Source organism: Zootoca vivipara, chromosome Z2 (genome assembly GCF_965207765.1).
Source record: "Zootoca vivipara chromosome Z2, rZooViv2.hap1.1, whole genome shotgun sequence".
In the NCBI taxonomy this organism is placed as follows: Eukaryota; Metazoa; Chordata; class Lepidosauria; order Squamata; family Lacertidae; genus Zootoca; species Zootoca vivipara.
The window spans coordinates 34,215,312-34,235,593 of NC_142585.1; the positions used below are offsets into that span (position 1 = coordinate 34,215,312).

The 20,282-nt window shown below is 45.2% G+C and overlaps 1 protein-coding gene across 4 annotated transcripts in view; it reads left to right on the top strand.

Annotated features, from left to right (window-relative positions):
• The window catches only part of SH3GLB2 (SH3 domain containing GRB2 like, endophilin B2), a 53,720-nt gene extending 39,417 nt beyond the window's left edge, over positions 1 to 14,303 (top strand). For 2 of the 4 annotated variants that reach the window (XM_035113033.3, XM_035113037.3), the window contains 5 exons: positions 2,630 to 2,653; positions 7,001 to 7,090; positions 9,159 to 9,259; positions 11,608 to 11,881; positions 12,837 to 14,303. In XM_035113033.3, coding sequence (XP_034968924.1) covers positions 2,630 to 2,653; positions 7,001 to 7,090; positions 9,159 to 9,259; positions 11,608 to 11,881; positions 12,837 to 12,944 — 597 coding nt within the window. In that variant the 3' untranslated portion in view covers positions 12,945 to 14,303. The remainder of the gene's footprint in view (positions 1 to 2,629; positions 2,654 to 7,000; positions 7,091 to 9,158; positions 9,260 to 11,607; positions 11,882 to 12,836) is intronic. The other 2 variants (XM_035113034.3, XM_035113038.3) reach the window with 1 other exon arrangement.
• Positions 14,304 to 20,282: the final 5,979 nt, after the last annotated feature.

The following is a 20,282-nucleotide window of genomic DNA, read 5'->3' on the forward strand; positions in this document are numbered from 1 at the left end:
GCTCAGAGCCCCCATTTCCCTGAGCAAGCAGTGTTTGGGTGGCACCAGGACCACAACAACATCCAGATAACAATGGGGCTACCCTGTCCCATCCCAATGGTTATAATCACAGCATCTGCCTCAAGGTGTTTTGTCTACAGCCCAGCCAAAAAGAGGGAGGGGTTTTGCATGCTGATAACTTGGCTGGATTCTGTCTCTGGGCTGCAATTCGCCATCTTTCTCTCCTCTCTCCCCAAAAGAGCCACTTTTCTTTTTGCTACCTGCTCTGAGCTTTGCTGTTGGGTTGTCCGAGTGAATTGGCTGGCAGGATAATATATTATTCTCCCCACCATCCACCCCTGTTAATTGACCCTGTTAATTGTATGGATGGGTCTGAGGACCACCACTATCTTCAAGGATCAGGCTTAACAGGGTGGTGTTCAAGAGTGTTAACCGCTGAGGAAATTGCTGTGGTTCTTTCCAACTAAGCAGTTGTCTGGATCAAAAGCCATTTTGAAAGAACGATGCATTCTGATGGTCCTTGCGGGGGGCAGGAGGGCGGGTGTATTTTTTTTCTCTTGTTAAGCACACACATTCCCTTGCAAGGCACCAAGACCTCCCAGTGGTGTCCAAACTTTTTTCATAGAGGGCCAGATTTAATAAAGTGAGGGCCGTGAAAGGTGTTGAGCTTTTCCCAAAGTTGTTGACCTTTTTTTTAGGATTGAAGTTATTGAGGTTTTTTTTTTAATTTTACCCCAGGAAATATACTGCCACAGGGGTCAGATTAAAGAAATAGGGACCCTTACAATTTCACACCCTTCCCTCCTCCTCCAGATTCTTCACAAGTCTAAGGTGGGGAGAGGGATGTGGGGAAAGGGGGTGGTTAGAATTGAGCAAACCAAATGACCCACTCCCAGATGCACCTCTCTTTTTTATTTTCTTGCCAAAATGTAGATGATAAATAGTGCTTGTATCCAAACTTTTTCTCTTAGGAGCCCAAGGTAGTGTACACATTTCCCCCACCTCAATTTAATCGTCACAACAATCCCGCTTGGTAGGAGGAGAGACTGAGAGGCAGGGACTGTGGCCTGATGTCACAACATGGGCAGCTTTGTGGCCAGAGTGGGGTGTGTGGGTGTGGGTGTTGAACCCTGTTCTCCCCTGGGTCCTAGCTCGACACTCTAACCACTAGGCAATACCGACTGCTGCTGAAACGTCCTTGCGAACTGGAACCCTCCTCTTGGAAACTTAAATTGCTACATTGGTCATTCCTGGTTCCTGCCCCGAATATCCAACTTGCAGCCCTCTAATTCCCATAGGATCAATATCTGCTAATGGAACCTAGCCTCTGTTGACTAAGTGGGGGGTGGGTGGGTGTCTGCTGTGGTAAAGAAATGCTGAAGTCTCCTCTCTGGAAGGTGTCAGCAGCACCCTTTTCTCCCTTTTCCTCTGCCCCCTAACCTGTCCGTGCATTTATTTATTTTGTGAACCGAGTGTTGCATCTGTTGTCTGGTTCCATAACCCTGAGCCCAAATGCCGGTAGATGTTAGCAGACAGTCTTGCTATGACCCAAACTGTCCTTCTGAGACAGTTAAAAGAAAAAAAAGGGAGGGGGGGTTGAGATATGATGTGGTTGTGTAAGAAGCCTTAACTTAAGGGTGAGCAGTCTCTGGCTACCTTGTGTCTTGTCCTCTGCACTCCCCCCTCTGTGTAATGCTCACCTTCTGTTTTTAACAACAAAAACATAAAATTATAATGCGCCATTTTCATTACCAGTATGAGGCAACTGGAAAACAGAATGTTATGTACTGTACATGCCAGAGTCAAGACTAGAATCTAGTACTTAAAATTGGTCCCTGTAACGCTGGCCTTCCATGGGAGGTTGTTATTGAAAATTAGAACCTTTATTTTTAGGGGAAAGTCCATCGGCTCAGTGGCAGAGCATCTGCTTTCCATACAGGGCGTCCCAGGTTCAATCCCCAATAGCATCTCCGCTACCTGGGACCTGGGAGAGCTGCTGCCAGTCAGTGCAGACAATACTCAGCTAACTGGACCTATGGCCTGACTCAGGATAAGGCATTCTGCTATGCCCTTTATTCAAAACGATGAGGACTAGAATCTTACTTGTTTTTAATGAGAAAGGCCACAGCTCTGTGTTTTAGCAACCGCTTTGCACACAGAAGGTCCCGTGTTCGATGGCATCTCCAGTAGACAGTACTGAGCTCGATGGACCAGTGATCTGTCTCTGAATTGGGCAGTTTCCTATGTCCTCCTCCTCCTCCCTGTCCCTGAGCCTGGAACTACAGATACTGTTAAATACATCTGACTTGGCAGTGCTCCACCAGTCAGGGGTACGGGTACAGCTGCTGAAAACCTGGCTTGTGCAAAATACAAAGAGTTGCCCATCTGGAAATGGTGTGGGTGGGTAGCAGCTTTCCAAAGCAGAGGTCTCACATCTGGGAAGAAGCATCGCTGTCTGCTCTCATTATTGCTGGTGGCAGGGCCCTGTTGTTGTCGTTGCTGTCATTGTTTTTTGTTCCTCTGGTGTGCCCTGTCGCTGCCTCTTCCAACAGTTGTTTTCACTGTGGAATGTTGCTTTACGGTGTCTTCCAACGCTGACCTTTTCCTGTTTGCTCTGTGGCCCCAACAGCTTTGGAGTGACGAGGTGGAAAAAGTAAGTATTTGCCGATGTTTCCAGCTCTCCAATTTTCCTTTGCTAGAAATGTCCATGGTGAGGATGAGTTTCACGGGGGGAAAGGCCGTAGCTCAAATGGTAGAGCATGTGCTTTGCTTGCAGGCAGTCCCAGGTTCAATCCACAGCATCTCTGGAGGTGGAAAAGGGGGGGGGGAGGCTGGGAAAGAGCCCCTTCCTGAAACTCCGTAGAACCGCTGCCAGCCATAGTCAACATTAAAGAGCTACATGCACCTGTGCTGCTATTTAATTCAGTCCTTGGTCCAGAATTATGAGGGCTAGAATCTAGGCGGTGGCAGGGAGAGCTGTAGCTCCGTGTTGGAGCATCTGCTTTCTGTACAGAAGGTCCGAGCTTCATTCAATCCCCTGTTTGAAACCCCCAGGGAGCTGCTGCCATTCAGTGTCAACAGTTCTGAGCTAGATGGACCAATGATTGGTGGACTCAGTTGAAAACGGTTTCCTATTTAATTCCACCTTTTCTTCAGAACTATGAGCACTAGAATCTTACTTTATTTTCAGGGCAAGGGCCGTAACTCAGTAGCAGAGCACATACTCTGCATGGAGAAGGACCCATGTTCAATCCCCAGAGGGCTGAGAGAGACACCAGCCTGAAACTCTGGAAAGCCACTGCTGCCAGTCAGTGTAGCTGAGAGATGGTGGAAGTCCCAGTGGAGGGATCCTGTTCTAGGGAAGACTGGCAAGGAGGGAGCAGGACAGGGAGGTGCATGTGTGTGTGTGTGTGTGTGTGTGTGTGTGTGTGTGTGCCATGACATCACAGAAGGACCTTGTGCGAGGGTGGATGTTGGGCCATTGAGGAAGGCCCTTGTGTGAGCATGGGTGTTGTGGTGTCTCACAAAGGTGGGTCCTGTGGGTTGGGGGTGCTGTTGACACCACAGAAGGTCCCTGTGTGAGTGCAGGTACTGCAGCATCACAGAAAGGGGGTCTTACGGGTTGGAGGCAAGGCTGCTGTGATGTCAGAGCAGGTCAATCTGCATGTGGATGAAAGGAGGGTGTGCTTTGACATGAGGTGGGCCAGGGGACATTTGGAGGCAGGTTGGATTCTGGAAAGCCACAAGCAGAGGCCCAGCACAGTCAGGGGTAGTGTTAGGCTGTCAGAGCAAGGCAATTCATGCATTGATGAAAGGGGCGGGTGCTCCACTGGCAGGCAGGCGGGTGGTCAGGGCTCTTTGTGGACACTGTGAGGTCACAGGAGGAGGCCTGGTGTGTGGAGGGTTTATGTTCTGTGACGTCAGAGTGCGGAAGCCTAAACATGTGAAAGGGGATGGGTGCTTGTTGCCAAGTGGGCTGAGCTCTGCTCAGAGGTGAGTGGTGTGCATGCTCTGACATCAGAGAAGGATGGTGGAAGCAGATGCTCCCACTGGTGTCAGGGAAGGGGTGGGGAGTAGTAGCACAAGGTCTGCCCTAAGTGTTTCTGTGGATCTAGAGGTGACTGCTGTGACATCACAGGAATAAGATGAAAGGAAAGTGAGTGCAGTTGTCAGGGAAGGAGAACCTTTTGGTCCATACAGCTCGGTATTGCTCGCACCAACAGGCAGCATCACTCTCCAGGGTTTCAGACGGAATCTTTCCCAGCCCTACCTGGAGATGTCATTGGGGACTGAACCTTGGACCTTCTGCATAGTCACTGCCTGCTTAATCACTGAGCTGTGGCTATCCTTTCGCCTCCGTTTTTTGCTCCGTTAGGCTGGCACTTTGACCACGTAACCCCTGCCCCCACTAACGACTGGATATGAAGGTTGAAAAGGCCAATAAATTGTGACTCTGCTCATGAATCTTAGTGCCACAAAATCCTCAGAGAGGCTGGACAAGCTTATTGACTTGGTCAGAGGGTGGCTCCCTAAACGTATTTTGTTTTTTCCTCTCCGTGGCTGATCACACAACACATCTTCTAGGAGCTGCTTTGCAGAGTGGGGTGCCCTCACTTATTTTGGCAGTTGCAGGACCCACAATGACCCTCCACAGAGCATCATTTGAGGAACTCACTGTGGGAAAACTCATGTTGCTGCCCCCTTGTGGCCAATGTCCTTTTAAAAGGAAAGTGGGCCCAGCGGAGGATGCCTCCTGCTGGTGCCGGTTCTGGGCAGTAAGGCTGGTTGCCCTTAAAGCATTCCTGCTGTCTCCTCTTCCCATGGCAGCTGGGGAGAGTTTCTGCATTGCACAACAGAGAACTCCAATGCAGCAATTGCGCCAGAGGGAAAAGTCAATGCACAACAGGTTGTGCTCTCTGTCACTCAGCAAAGTGACCAGGAACTTGTTTTCTGTATTCTTGCTCACAACAGAATCCCGCAAGCAGAAAACATTTTGCTCATGGGAACAAATATATTGCTCAGTGCCTTTAACTTACTGCGGCATTGGATGCATCCTGCTCATTCACTTTATTCCTACTCAGGACCATTGAGCACACATTTTTAATATACCCATTTATGCCCCTACCATCAAGCTCCATAAGGCAGCAGAACGAGATGTGAAAACTTTCACAACTTGAATTTAATTAAAACAGCTGCAGCACAACCGTAGGGACCGCTAACGATCCATTCTCCCCAGGGCCCTCTGAACAATAGAATATTAATGCTGTCTAAACCTCTTTAATGAAGGAGCCCCACTGTTGGCATTCTTTATTGGGTGGATGTCCCGCAGTTTAAGGTGGTTGGCTTATGTTCTCTGACTCTTGTAAGGGCTGAACTTTCCCCAGAATGAAACATTTGGAGGGGAGAAAGGGGTTGTTGTTGGGGGGGGGGGATGACATCGCTGTGATTCTCCCATTCACAACTATTTTATTTCAAGAAAATTATGCACCCTTTGAATACCATTGAAGGCATTTACAAAAGGAATAAAACAAGGAAATCATGGGTAAAAACATTTTTTTAAAAATTAAAACCCGCAATAAAGTAAAACCAGATTAAGGCACATGCCAATGTTCTGCATACAGTGGTGCCTTGCTTAACGAATGCCCTGCTTAACGAAATTTCCGCTTAACAAAAGGATTTTTCAAGCGGAGGTTGCCTCGCTAGACGAATTCGTTTTACGAAAAATTCATCTGGTGAATCACGGTTTCCCATAGGAATGCATTGAAATTCAATTAATGCGTTCCTATGGGCAAAAAAAAAATTCAATTTTTTTTCAATGCATTCCTATGGGATTCACTAGACGAACTTTTCATTATAAGAAAAGACCCGTGGAACAAATTAAATTCGTATAGCGATGCACCACTGTATCTGGACAGGCTTTGGCTAACCCAAAATGCTTTTAGCAGGCACTGAAAACTGAAGGTGCCTGCCTGGTGTCAAGAGGCAGGGAGTCACAAATTGTAGGTGCTGCCATACTAAAAGATCAAGTTCTTGCACATGTGAAACTGGTATTATGTGGCACCTGTAACAGCACCAGTTTCACAGATCAAAGCTATTTATTATCCACCCTTCGCCCTAAGCAACCAGGGCAGGTCAAAACGATTTACAAATGCAATATTTTAAAACAAATGAATTACAATCACAAGAGTAGGGTGGGTCCTAAAAATAAATAAATCTCAAGGGTTAAAGGTCAGGGCAAAGAGGTGCATCTTCAGCATACAACAAAAACTTTACAGTGAAAGTTCCTGATGCATCTCTGTGGGGAGGGAATCCCACAACTTGGGGAAGGCACTCCCTGGGGCTGCCTCCCCAGCATTTCTGAGAGTGGCAGAACTACCAAGATCTGCTGATGTTAAATGTCCTATAGGTCTGTAAGGAAGGAGGCAGTCCCTTATATATTTGGGGCCTGAGTCATTCTGTGCTTCAAACAATTGCCCGATCACCTTCACTTGGGCCTGGAAATGAACCGGCAAAAAGATCAGGCTGTGTGTTCAGCTTTTTCCAGCTTGTTGACTCCTTTCCCTTGCTCCCCGAAGCCTCTGTGATAGGAGATGGGAAACCTTCTCTGCCAGAGGGCCATATTCCCAAATAGGCAACATTCCAAGGGCCGCATGGGAGTGGCCAATGGGGCCAGAGCCGAAAGCTGGCACAGTGAAGAGGCAACCCTCACTTTCGTGTATCCTTTCCTCTCATCCACTTTCTAGCCATTTCAGCAAAAGTCAGAGGTTTTATACACACACCCCTCCAGGCAAGAAAAGAAGCATTACTACAGTTCAACGACTTGTTCCAACTAGGCAAAAACTCTCAAGGAGTGGCTGTGAGGGGGGTTCAGATGGTGAAAGGGAGTCTAATTGGGCAAGAGTCCAAGGGCCAGACTGAGAGGTCTAGGGATCCACATTTGATTCCCAGGCTTGTTCCCCATCTCTGCTCTCCGATGACACCCCACTCTCTTGCTCTGTAGGCAGAACACGAGCTCCGGATGGCCCAGACTGAGTTTGACCGGCAGGCAGAAGTGACCCGCCTCCTCCTGGAAGGGATAAGCAGCACACACGTGAGTCTCGCTAGAAAAGACATCGCATTGCTGTTCATGCCAAGAGGCACACAGCACTTCATTGTTAAAACAGTTCCATTGTTCCATTGTTAAAACAAATCCATTCACACTTAACAACTTTCAAGATCTGGACAAAATGGGCAAAAGTTATAGTCCCAGGCCTCTCACCCATTATTGCAATACAGTTCCACCTGGTTTTCAAAAATCAATATAGAGCCTATAATGTATGTTGGTTTTAAACACCTAGATGCCTAGCCTATATAAAACCAAACAGTTCTCCCATGTGTTAGAGAGGATGTCCCACTATAGGGATATATCAGCACGTGTGGTGGGAGTGTCCCAAAAACAGAAAAGTTATGGGGAAATGTATTTACAGAAATTCCTTCAGTAGCACCTTAAAGACCAACTAAGTTTTTATTTTGGTATGAGCTTTCATGTGCATGCACACTTCGTCAGATACACTGAAACAGAATCAACCAGACCCTTATATATATTCAGAGGGTGGGGGGTGGGAATGGGTGATGGGCTGTTAGGAGTGGTAAACCTGTTGATGCCTGTTAACGACTGCTGATGCCTGCAATTGGTCCTGTGGTGGGGGGAGCAAGGCACAAAAGAAAGCTAGATCATGCATAATGAGGCACAAAAGAAAGCTACGGAGCCACATGGGATGAACAGAGATATCGGATTCTTATCTCATTATGCATGATCTAGCTTTCTTTTGTGCCTCATTATTCTGGTTGATTCTGTTTCAGTGTATCTGACGAAGTGTGCATGCACACGAAAGCTCATACCAAAATAAAAACTTAGTTGGTCTTTAAGGTGCTACTGAAGGAATTTTTTAATTTTGTTTTGACTCAGACCAACACGGCTACCTACCTGTAACTGTATTTACAGAAATATCTTTGATTACAAGGCAGACAGTCCCCATGATCCCAGGACTGGCATTACTTAATTTGTACAGTAACATTATGTTGCAAATTAGAAACAAAGAACTCATAATCTATCTGTTAACCACTACAAGAGCAACTATTGCCAGGACACAGAAATCATTATCACGGAATAATTATTAACTATGGAGCAATGGCATAATGCAATTTGGCAAACAACATTATTGGGGAAACTGACACAAATATTAAAAGTAGCAGGAGGCCAAAAGAAACACAGCTTTTTTATGCAGTCTACTGTAACGTTTATTGATTACACAAACAATTAGGCAAATGGTAGAATAGTACCCATAGTTTACAGCAGTCTAGTGTGCACAAACCCTTTAAAAAAAAAATCCTCCCGTCTTATAAATTCCTATAAATTATAATTGTTGTTGGTGCAGAATACATTTTTACTAATGGTTACAAGTCTAAGCAATTCATGTCATTTCATATCTGTAGAAACTAATAATTTTGGCTTATATACTTTGACACAACTTTGTTGATGTATTCAGAAATGTTTGAGTGTTTTATTTTTATTTTATGTAATTGTTGCATGCCATATGTTCTAACGCAGACAAAGATATATCTTCAGTGGTACCTCGACTTACAAACAACTCGACAACTGAATTTTTCGACTTACAAATGGGGCTAATGGCCGCACGCTTACGAATGTCTCGACATCCAAAGGGAAACCGCGGCGGTTTTAGATAGGGATTTTTCGACTTACGAATTTTCAGATAGGGTTGCTTCGACTTTCGAATTTTTCCGTTTCCAATGCATTCCTATGGGAAATCGCGTTTCCAATTGCGTTTTTTGACTTACGAATTTTTCGACCTATGAAGGTGCCTGCAGAACGGATTAAATTTGTAAGTCGAGGCACCACTGTAAATGCAACCATGTCAAACAGTTGAAACAAAATAAAAAAAATTCCTTCCAGCAGCACCTTAGAGACCAACTAAGTTTCTCATTGGTATGAGTTTTCGTGTGCATGCACACTTCTTCAGGTGAAAATGAATAAAAACCATTTTACAAAAGGAAAAAGAAAACCAGATAAGCCCTGCAAATGCCTCGATGGGAAGCCTGCCAGCAGAGCCCACTCCCTGGATCCCAGGACCTCACCATTTTCCTCCTTCTTTCTTCAGGTCAATCACCTTCGCTGTCTTCATGAGTTTGCTGAAGCTCAGGCCACATACTATGCCCAATGCTACCAGTACATGTTGGACCTGCAGAAGCAGCTGGGAAGGTAACAAGCTGTCCCAATGAGATGCATCCATTTGGAAACTTGGGTCACAACTGCAACCATACATTTAAAGCCCTCTCATACTCCTCCCCACCCCAGGAAAAAGAGAATACTGCAAACTGTAGTTTGTGAAGAGAGCTGGGAACTCTGAAAATAGTAAACTACAGTTCCCATGATTGCTTTTAAAGTGCAGTTAAAAAGGTAAAGGGACCCTTGACCATTAGGTCCAGTGGTGACCGACTCTGGGGTTGCGGTGCTCATCTCGTGTTATTGGCCGATGGAGCCAGCATACAGCTTCCAGGTCATGTGGCCAGCATGACAAAGCTGCTTCTGGCGAACCAGAGCAGCGCACGGAAACACCGTTTACCTTCCTGCCGGAGCAGTACCTATTTATCTACTTGCACTTTAACATGCTTTCGAACTGCTAGGTTGGCAGGAGCAGGGACCAAGCAACGGGAGCTCACCCCACCGTGAGGATTCTATTTATCTACTTGAACTCTGATGTGCTTTCGAACTGCTAGGTTGGCAGGAGCAGGGATCGAGCAATGGAAGCTCGTGGGGATTCGAACTGCCAACCTTCTGATCTGCAAGCCCTAGGCTCTGTGGTTTAACCCACAGCGCCACCCACGTCCCAAGTGGAGTTAAGCTTCTTTAAATTTATGGCAACCTTGGATTTAATCCAACATAGGGCTAAGTCTCTCCTTTTGTCAGTGCAGGGATTTCTCCTTGCACAACAGAACATTCTCTCCCCCCCCACACACACACCCTAAATCTATTCCAGAGGTTCTCTCAACCAATCAGAGGGGATTTGGGCAGGGCCTGGGGCCTATTCAGGGGGGGGGGAGAAGAGTGGAAAGTCCCGTTGCACAAGTGGAAACCCGTGAGCTGATGGGACAGGGTAGTTGTTCTTAGCTCCATGACGCTTAACTGTTCCACCCTCCTCCTTTTTAATATGCCCGGGGGGTGGTGGCTTTACCTACTGCAGAGGTATGCTAGCCTCTGTCCTTGTCTGCCCCCAACTAAGTCTTGTGGTTTGTTTTCCTCCATGAACAAGCACCGGCCGCCCATTCATATTAAACCATGTTTCTTTTTAATTTGGGGCTTAATGCAATGTGCAGACCAAACCAGCGTGCATGAAGTAAGTATTTACGACAAGCCTCATTGGAGCCCCCTTCTGATGCTCAGGTGGCTTTGAGACATAGGCAGCGGAACTCAGGCCAGGATTCGAATGCAGCCCTCAAGGCCTTGTGTCTTGTCCTTGGGTCTCTCTGCAAGCCACACCCCCTAACTAGTACTCTGCACCCCCTTGAGTGTTTTTACTTGCCTGGGATGCATCCTTGAACTCTGGTAATACCTCTTGGCTGCCTGGATGGAGGACAGAGATGGGTATGCACAGACCACCAAATTCTTCGTGGCTGAATTATTATTTTACATAAATAAATTTACCCTACTGCACAGAGGCAAGAGTCACATCCGCAGCTCATCCTCCTCCAGGCCTCTGGCCCTGTTCACCTCAAAGGTTTGCCCCAAAGAGAGACCTGCCTTGGGCTGGGAAAGCTTCCCTGCTTTTGCTCTCTGGGGTTGGTCCGGGACGTTTTGTTGACGCAGGAGGGCTGTTCATTGGCTGTCTTCTTCTGTCTCTGTTCTCTTCCCATGCTTTCAGTTCCAGAGGAGAAATGTAAGTAAAAGACCAAAGGCATTCTGGGTAATAGAGAGCTAAGGTAGGGCAGATGGAGGGGGAAGAACCCCTGGCAAAGAGTCTTAATTGTGTTGCCTTTTGCATTCATGGCACACTGCTTAGCTCCACTAGAGAAGGCTTATTTTCTGTGATCCCTGCTTTTACAGAAGTGACGTCTTAGGGGGACCCTGGGCTGTCCCCCCCCCCCAACTCCCAAGAGTTTTCCTTAACTATGGATAAAGGTTTCCTGTTCAGTTTATGGGTGTGGGCATCTTTTTTCTTAACATGTGCATTTTAAATCTTTTGTTTGTAAATTAATAAATTAATGGCACTTCCACCGTGGCCTTTCTCCCCAAGGAGTCTAGGGCTGCAAACAGTAAGCGATAAAAAGCATATTGGAAACCAATTCCAATAAAGACGCAGAGTGGGATAGGCCTCAGCTTTAAAAAGGACTGTTCAAAGTTGAAGCTCTTCTGCAGGTGCCAAAAAGACGACAGATGTTTTCTGCTAGTCTTTTATTTTATCCTGCTTCGCATGGGAGAAATGCCCGACCAACCTGTTTATAAATGAAGCAGAGGTACCTGCTGTGTGATGGGCCAAGGCCTGATCACACACACACACACACACACCCTCTGTCTCTTACTCTCCCTTTTCTTTCCTCTGTCTTGCAAAGGCTTCCTGGAACTTTTGTGGGCAACTCAGAGTCCACCTCACCTCCACCAGCCACTGCCTCACCCACCACCATTGCTACAGGTGCTGCCACAGGCCCAGCCGTACCCATCATTCCGGTGGTGCCCACTGTCATTGGAGCACCCAACTCAGCCCCTGCTGTTGAAGCCCTGAACCCCAGTGATGTGAAGCCCCCTGCTAGCGGGACACGGAAGGCCCGGGTCCTCTATGACTATGAAGCATCAGACAGCACTGAGCTGTCTCTGCTCTCAGATGAGGTTGGTGGTTCTCTCTTTTCTGCCAAGTGATGCTACAGACAAAATGTGGTTTAGGGGAAAAGCTGTTGTGTTATTGATTGATTGATTGATTGATTGATTGTAAAGAGAACCTCAGTTTACAAAAAAAAAAGATAAAAGCAATAAAACTGCCCTTAACCATTTTAACGTTTGAAGTTAAAATAACAAAAGAGTAAAAACGGATGGAAACTCACATTAGCTTTCTAAGCATCTGGGTGGGGCTGTCTAAATAAAAACCTTCCAAGCAGGCACCGAAAAGGGTGTGGCGAAGGCGCCTGGCTGGTGTCAAAAGGCAGGGAGTTCCAAAGTATATGTGCTGCCATACTAAGAGATCAAGTTCTTACAAATGTAGAGTGGATATTTTGTGGTGCCTTTGGTAATGCCAATTCTGCCGATGGAAGTGGTCAAATAGGCACATGTAGGGTAGGCGTAAACTGGTCCCAAGTTGTTAAGGGCTTTTTATATGCTAACAGTAACACCTTGAACTTGACCCTGTAGCAAATGGGCAACCAGTGCAGATCTCTGGGCGCAGGTGTGATATGCTGACAAGGTCTCACTCCTGCCAGCAAACATTCTGCAGCACCAATAGCAGTGTTGCTGGAAACCACAGGACGGGAGGGTGCTCTTGTGCTTGAATCCTGCTTGTGGGATTCCCACAGTGGGCAACTGGTTGGCCACTGTGCGAACAGGATGCTAGACTAGATGGTCAATTGGCCTGACCTAACAGGGTGTTCTCATATTCTTAAATATGTAAATACTCACTTCTTATAACCCCCTGCCCATATATATTTTACATATTTTACAAAGAGATCTGCAACTCCAGATAACACTTTGTGAACTATAGTCCACAAAAACTTATGCAACAATAAATTTTGTCAAAAGACTTTTGCTTTTTTAGTGGTTTGCATCTAACATACTGCCTACAACTCTCTCTTAGATGATCACTGTGTACAGCCTCCCAGGGATGGACCCAGACTGGCTCATAGGAGAGAGGGGCAATCAAAAGGGCAAAGTCCCCGTTACCTACTTGGAACTTCTCAGTTAAGCACGCCTGCCGAGGATCCTCCAAGCAAGTCACACATCCTTCCCGTGACCTGACATCGTTTTTCAAAGAGGCTGCTGACTACGTACTTCCATCTAAGGCCATTTGCTCTCTTCCGGGTCAAATCCCCCCCCCCTCACTCTGTGTTTGGATTAAGGCACAGAGGCGACCAATGAGCTTTCCAAGGCTCTTAAGATTGACTCTTGTCAACCATTCCCACAATTGGCTTCTAGAGTTGGTGGGACCCCATAAGCCCTTTTGAGGATGGCTGACAGGTGAAATGAGGACTAGCCCCTTGCTTTTGTCGTCCTCCTCGTTTCTGCTGCAATTATTTGGGTCAAACCAAATGGAATTAATGGAAGTCACCTGTAATAGGCTGTGTCTTCCCGTTCCTTTTTGTTCCCGCAATTGTCTTTGACCCATCCACAACCCACTCTGGTCCTGCTTCTAGCTATTTTATGTATTCTGCTGGAGTCAGTTGTAGGGAGAGCTGGGCATCTGTGGCAGCAAAAATCTGGTTTATTTTCAGATTTAAGCCAAGCCTTTTGAGTCCCCTTGCAAAGAAGAATGTTTTAAATGAGGGTGGGGGTAAAGAGATGTAAATGTCAGCAACCCAACTGAATATGTAGCGCCTCCTGGAAGGCAAAATCCTCACTTTCTCCCATTATTCCTGACTCCTGCCAACAATTGCTGTGGCAATGAAAGGAGGATGAAAAACACTGAAAAAATTAATGGGTTATAGTTAAGTCTTGGCCTGGTTTAGCTGCTTAAAATACTTGCTATGATTTTATGTGGGGCTGATTTGTTTGTGTGTTATTTCTGAGTTTACATTTCCAGCTGTCTTTCCCGCCCCAAAATAACATTCCACCTTTCAAAAAGCTACCTTTATCCTCTCCCCCTCCTCCCTGTTGAAACTGGCAAGGCTCATAACCAAAGTTCACTGCTCAATTTCTTGGCATGCCCTTTGATTCTGCCCCACATTGGTTCAGCTTGCATATCCCTAGCCATGAGGACAGGAGACTCTTGGGGGAGTAATACGAGATACATTCTGAAACAGCCCATCCTTACCTATGGGCCTCCTCCAGTTCTCACCTGGCCCAGGTATCAAGAAAGCCATAAATCTTTTGCTGGGGACAAGTACCTGTCTGAGGGGAAAAAATAGTACTTTCTTTTGTAGGACAGGTCTTAGTGCAGATTAAACCTTCCATCCTGCTGCTCCTGGGCTGACACAACCTGGCTGGCTTATTTTGTGTTTTGAACTTTTATTTTTTCATCTTGAGCCTTTTGTGGATTATCCTGATGTAACAGATTTCAGAGCACTTCCATATGGTTGACTTTTGCCAATAAAACACCTAGCCTGCACTCCTTCTGTCTTGGCTCTCTTTGGGGCAGTGTGTGTGTGTGTGTGAGTGCGTGCGTGCGTGCGCCATTCCCCAATACCCAAATTCCATAGAAAGTAATGTTATCAAGCTAAGAGCTTACAGATTTGTAAGACAGGAAAAGCCCTGCCTTTCAACATTGGAGTCTTAATTGGAAGATTCAGGGCAGATAAAGGAAGTACTTCTTCACACATTGTGTAGTTAGACCGTGGAACTCACTCCCACAGGACGTAGTGATGGCCACCAACTTGGATAGCTCCAAGTGAAAAGATAGGCCTTTACAGGAATACGAATATCCGTAGGGACAAGCCTCAGAAATAAGGCAGTGGCTGCCAAAGCAATGTTTTGTATACACTTCCAGATTACACACGTGATATTCACTCACCAGAGGAGCACAGCACTCTTAGCAGTTGCACCCAGTGTCACCATCCTGAACCAATCAAAATCATTTAGCTCTTCAGATCAACCTTCATTGTAGTATCAAGTAATAACATAATCATTTCTCACTGTCTATTATTCACATATTAAGATTTTATTAAAGTCTTAATAAAGTCTTTAAACTTAAAATACTGTACTTTAATTAGCAAAACCAATACATTGTGTTCTGCTGTTATCTGTTCACAAACCCAACAGTTGCCTTTATTTAAAGCTGAAGTAACTGCTGAAAGGGTCTGAAGGTACCGGTATTAGTTTGACCCTTCATCATGGGCTTCTTACAATAATCGCTCTAAAATCAAGAGGAAATCTGTAATTTGGTATGAGAGCAAACCCAATCAAAAAGCAACATGGGCCTCCATAGATGTTTTACACAGGGCTGATTCTCAAGAGTTTCATCGCCTTGGCAATATTGCTTCAAATTTTTGTGGCTGGTCACCTCTGACCCCCCTTCTGATTTTGTAGCTTGCTGTCGCTGATTCTTAAAGAAGACAGAACAGCAAAGTTCTCAGTTCAACAGTTACAAAAGTGATATTGGTGGGAAGAAATATCCATCTGGTGGTGAGAGCTGTTTGACCATGGAAAGGACACCCTCAGAAGGCAGTGGACTCTCCTTCACTGGAGATTTTTAAGCAGAGGTTGGCTAGCCATCCATCATGGATATTTTTGTCGAGATTCCTGCATTGTGGGGGGTTGGGCTACATGGCCCTGGGGGGGGGGGTTCTACAATTTCTGGTCTTTCACAAATATTAACAACAACAACAACAAACAACAACAACAACATATTTGTACCATGCCCATCCGGTTGGGTTTCCCCAGCGACTCTGGGCGGCTTCCAACATAGATTAAAATACATTAAAATGTCACACATTAAAAACTTCCCTAAACAGGGCTGCCTTCAGACGTTTTCTAAATGTCAGGTAGTTGTTTATCTCAAGTTCTCGTGGGTATGGAAGGCCAGAAGTGCAGAGGTTACTAGTATTTGCACTGTGGTAAAAAGGTAAAGGGACCCCTGACCATTAGGTCCAGTCACGGTCTCTGGGGTTGCGGCACTCATCTTGCTTTACTGGGCGAGGGAGCCGACGTTTGTCCGCAGACAGCCTCTGGGTCATGTGGCCAGCATGACTACGCCGCTTCTGGAGAAACCAGAGCAGCGCATGGAAACGCCGTTTACCTTCCCCCCAGAGCGGTACCCATTTATCTACTTGCATTTTGACGTGCTTTCGAACTGCTAGGTGGGCAGGAGCTGGGACCGAGCAACAGAAGCTCACCCCATCGCAGGGATTCGAACCGCCAACCTTCTGATCGGCAAGCTCTGTGGTCTAACCACAGAGCCACCCGCGTCCCTTTTGCACTGTGGTACCCACTGCCAAACAGCTATTCGCAAATGATTTGGCCTCCTGTGTTGCCAATCACCAGGGTTCAGGACCATCCTGTTCTGGGAAGCTTGGGATCTCGTCCATTTCCCTTGCTTGGGCAAGCAGCATCAGCTTTAAGCTTTCTTCTATAGTGAGCTCTGCAGCAAAGTCTTCATTCAGAATCTCAAGAGATCTGTTTCCCTTGTTCTTTCGTCAAGTTTGTCAGCTTCTGGCCAAAGGATCAGTTTCCTCCTGATGTAGCTCTACAATCGAATCCTCTTATTTGGTGGGATTTGCCATCCAGGGTATGTGGCCACTGTGGAACCAGGAGGATCTTTCCTTCGCCTGTAATATTGGTTGCCAACCACACCCAGTAGGGCTCTTTTTGTTAGGCTGGAAGGGCCAATGGGACAGCTTGTCTCTGGAAAAGAAAAAAGAGAAAACTAACAGCAACATTTGATCAGCTCTATGCACAAAATATTAGAAACTTTTCTTTATGTTCAGGGTACTGGCATCCTGATGGTTGGTAGAGAAAACATTTAAACCCACAAGTCTAATTAATTTGCAATTACCAACAAATTAATTTGCAAAAACCATGAGATCATATACATTCACTTAACCAAAGGTGATTTTACTTTATGATAAACACTATTATCAAGATTAAGCTGACCGTCCCCCTTCTCATGTTCATAAAGCAACAAGCAGCTTGATGTGTGAGCATAAAGGGGGGAAATACTGAAATATTGTTACTCAGCTTTTTCTTTATTCTTTCCTTTTTGGAAGAGCAAACTGGAATCACTGAAGAACTTTTTAGAAGGTATAAAAGAAAATTCTTTGCAACAACCAGGAATAGTGAGAAAACCAAGAGCAGCATGTTCAGCTTTCCTAAAGCAAAAGGATAGTATCAATTTTTCTTTTACAGTATGGAAAAAGGGCATCAGTGAGGAACCAATAAGCATTAAAAAATTCACAGAAATAAGAAAATTCATTATTTTTTATATTTTGGCACACAGAATGGTACAGTATCGCAGGTTATAAACAAGGACAAACAATTCTCCAGCCAGGGTATAGGCACAGACTGGAGCAATTTGCTCAGCAAATTGGGCACCTTTCAATACCTGAAAGGAAATAAACTTCAAAAAAAAAATCATTATCAGACACCACAGCATGACCATTATAAATTCATGCCTGGTTATCTATTTTACACGAGCCATCAGAATACAGAATCAAATCAGGGTTAAAGAAAGGACAGTCATTAGGACCAGGATGAGCAGTGGTATCATTGAAGCCCCACCCCATATAGCTGTTCTAACGAGTCTTTTTTAATCTGCCTTATTAGTTTTTATTCACCCATTATTTATGCTTAATCAAGTATTTTATGTATATGTTTTAATCTACGGTTGGTTTTTGCTCCCTTTTAATTATTATTTGCTTAGATTCACATTGTTATGCCATTTATTTAAATGTTTTGCTTATGCTGGTCTGTGACCGAATAAAGTAAATTCATTCATTCCCTATCCCAATGACCAAACTATTGGAGAAATTTAAAAGGGGTTCCTAGACTGCAAGACCTTTTAACATCACAGTAATCCAAGTTTATGCACCAACTACCGGTGCTGAAGAAAGTGAAATTGACCAGTTCTATGAAGACTTACAACACCTTCTAGAAATGACACCAAAGAAGGATGTTCTTCTCATTACAGGGGATTGGAATGCTAAAGTAGGGAATCAAGAGATAAAAGGAACAACTGGCAAGTTTGGCCTTGGAGTTCAAAATGAAGCAGGGCAAAGGCTAATAGAGTTCTGTCAAGAGAACAAGCTGGTCATCACAAACAATCTTTTCCAACAACACAAGAGACGACTCTACACATGGATATCACCAAATGGGCAGCATCGAAATCAGATTGATTATATTCTCTGCAGCCAAAGATGGAGAAGCTCTATACAGTCAGCAAAAACAAGACCTGGAGCTGACTGTAACTCAGATCATCAGCTTCTTATAGCAAAATTCCAGCTTAAACTGAAGAAAGTAGGAAAAACCACTGGGCCAGTAAGATACAATCTAAATCAAATCCCTTATGAATACACAGTGGAAGTGAGGAACAGGTTTAAGGATTTAGATTTGGTGGACAGAATGCCTGAAGAACTATGGATGGAGGCTCGTAACATTATACAGGAGGCAGCAACGAAAACCATCCCAAGGAAAAGGAAATGCAAGAAAGCAAAATGGCTGTCCAACGAGGCCTTACAAATAGCGGAGGAGAGGAGGCAAGCAAAATGCAAGGGAGATAGGGAAAGATACAGGAAACTGAATGCAGATTTCCAAAAAATAGCAAGGAGAGACAAGAGGGTCTTCTTAAATGAGCAATGCAAAGAAATAGAGGAAAACAATAGAATGGGGAAAACCAGAGATCTGTTCAAGAAAATTGGAGATATGAAAGGAACATTTCGTACAAAGATTACCATAATCAAGGACAAAAGTGGTAAGGACCTAACAGAAGCAGAAGACATCAAGAAGAGGTAGCAAGAATACACAGAGGAATGATACCAGAAAGATATGGAGGTCTCGTACACCTCAGGTAGTGTGGTTGCTGACCTTGAGCCAGACATCTTGGAGAGTGAAGTCAAATGGGCCTTAGAAAGCATTGCTAATAACAAGGCCAGTGGAAGTGATGATATTCCAGCTGAACTATTTATAAATTTTAAAAGATGATGCTGTTAAGGTGCTACACCCAATATGCCAGCAAGTTTGGAAAACTCAGCAATGGCCAGAGGATTGGAGAAGATCAGTCTACATCCCAATTCCAAAGAAGGGCAGTGCCAAAGAATGCTCCAACTACCGCACAATTGCCCTCATTTCACACGCTAGCAAGGTTATGCTTAAAACTCTTCAAAGCAGGCTCAGGCAGTATGTGGACCGAGAACTCCCAGAAGTGCAAGCTGGATTTCGAAGGGGCAGAGGAACCAGAGACCAAATAGCAAACATGCGCTGGATTATGGAGAAAGCTAGAGAGTTCCAGAAAAACGTCTACTTCTGCTTCATTGACTATGCAAAAGCCTTTGACTGTGTCGACCACAGCAAACTATGGCAAGTTCTTAAAGAAATGGGAGTGCCTGATCACCTCATCTGTCTCCTGAGAAATCTCTATGTGGGACAAGAAGCTACAGTTAGAACTAGATATGGAACAACTGATTGGTTCAAAATTGGGAAAGGAGTACGACAAGGTTGTATATTGTCTCCCTGCTTATTTAACTTATATGCAGAATTCATCATGCGAAAGGCTGGACTAGATGAATCCCAAACCGGAATTAAGATTGCCGGAAGAAATATCAACAACCTCAGATATGCAGATGACACAACCTTGATGGCAGAAAGTGAGGAGGAATTAAAGAACCTTTTAATGAGGGTGAAAGAGGAGAGCGCAAGATATGGTCTGAAGCTCAACATAAAAAAAAACCAAGATCATGGCCACTGGTCCCATCACCTCCTGGCAAATAGAAGGGGAAGAAATGGAGGCAGTGAGAGATTTTACTTTCTTGGGCTCCTTGATCACTGCAGATGGTGACAGCAGTCACGAAATTAAAAGACGCCTGATTCTTGGGAGAAAAGCAATGACAAATCTAGACAGCATCTTAAAAAGCAGAGACATCACCTTGCCTACAAAGGTCCTTATAGTTAAAGCTATGGTTTTCCCAGTAGTGATGTATGGAAGTGAGAGCTGGACCATAAAGAAGGCTGATTGCCAAAGAATTGATGCTTTTGAATTATGGTGCTGGAGGAGACTCTTGAGAGTCCCATGGACTGCAAGAAGATCAAACCTATCCATTCTGAAGGAAATCAGCCCTGAGTGCTCACTGGAAGGACAGATCGTGAAGCTGAGGCTCCAATACTTTGGCCACCTCATGAGAAGAGAAGAATCCTTGGAAAAGACCTTGATGTTGGGAAAGATGGAGGGCACTAGGAGAAGGGGACGACAGAGGATGAGATGGTTGGACAGTGTTCTCGAAGCTACGAACATGAGTTTGACCAAACTGCGGGAGGCAGTGGAAGACAGGAGTGCCTGGCGTGCTATGGTCCATGGGGTCACGAAGAGTCGGACAGGACTAAACGACTAAACAAAAGACTGCAAGGTATCCCTTGCAGAAACCCGAAAGACAAGGATGCTGGC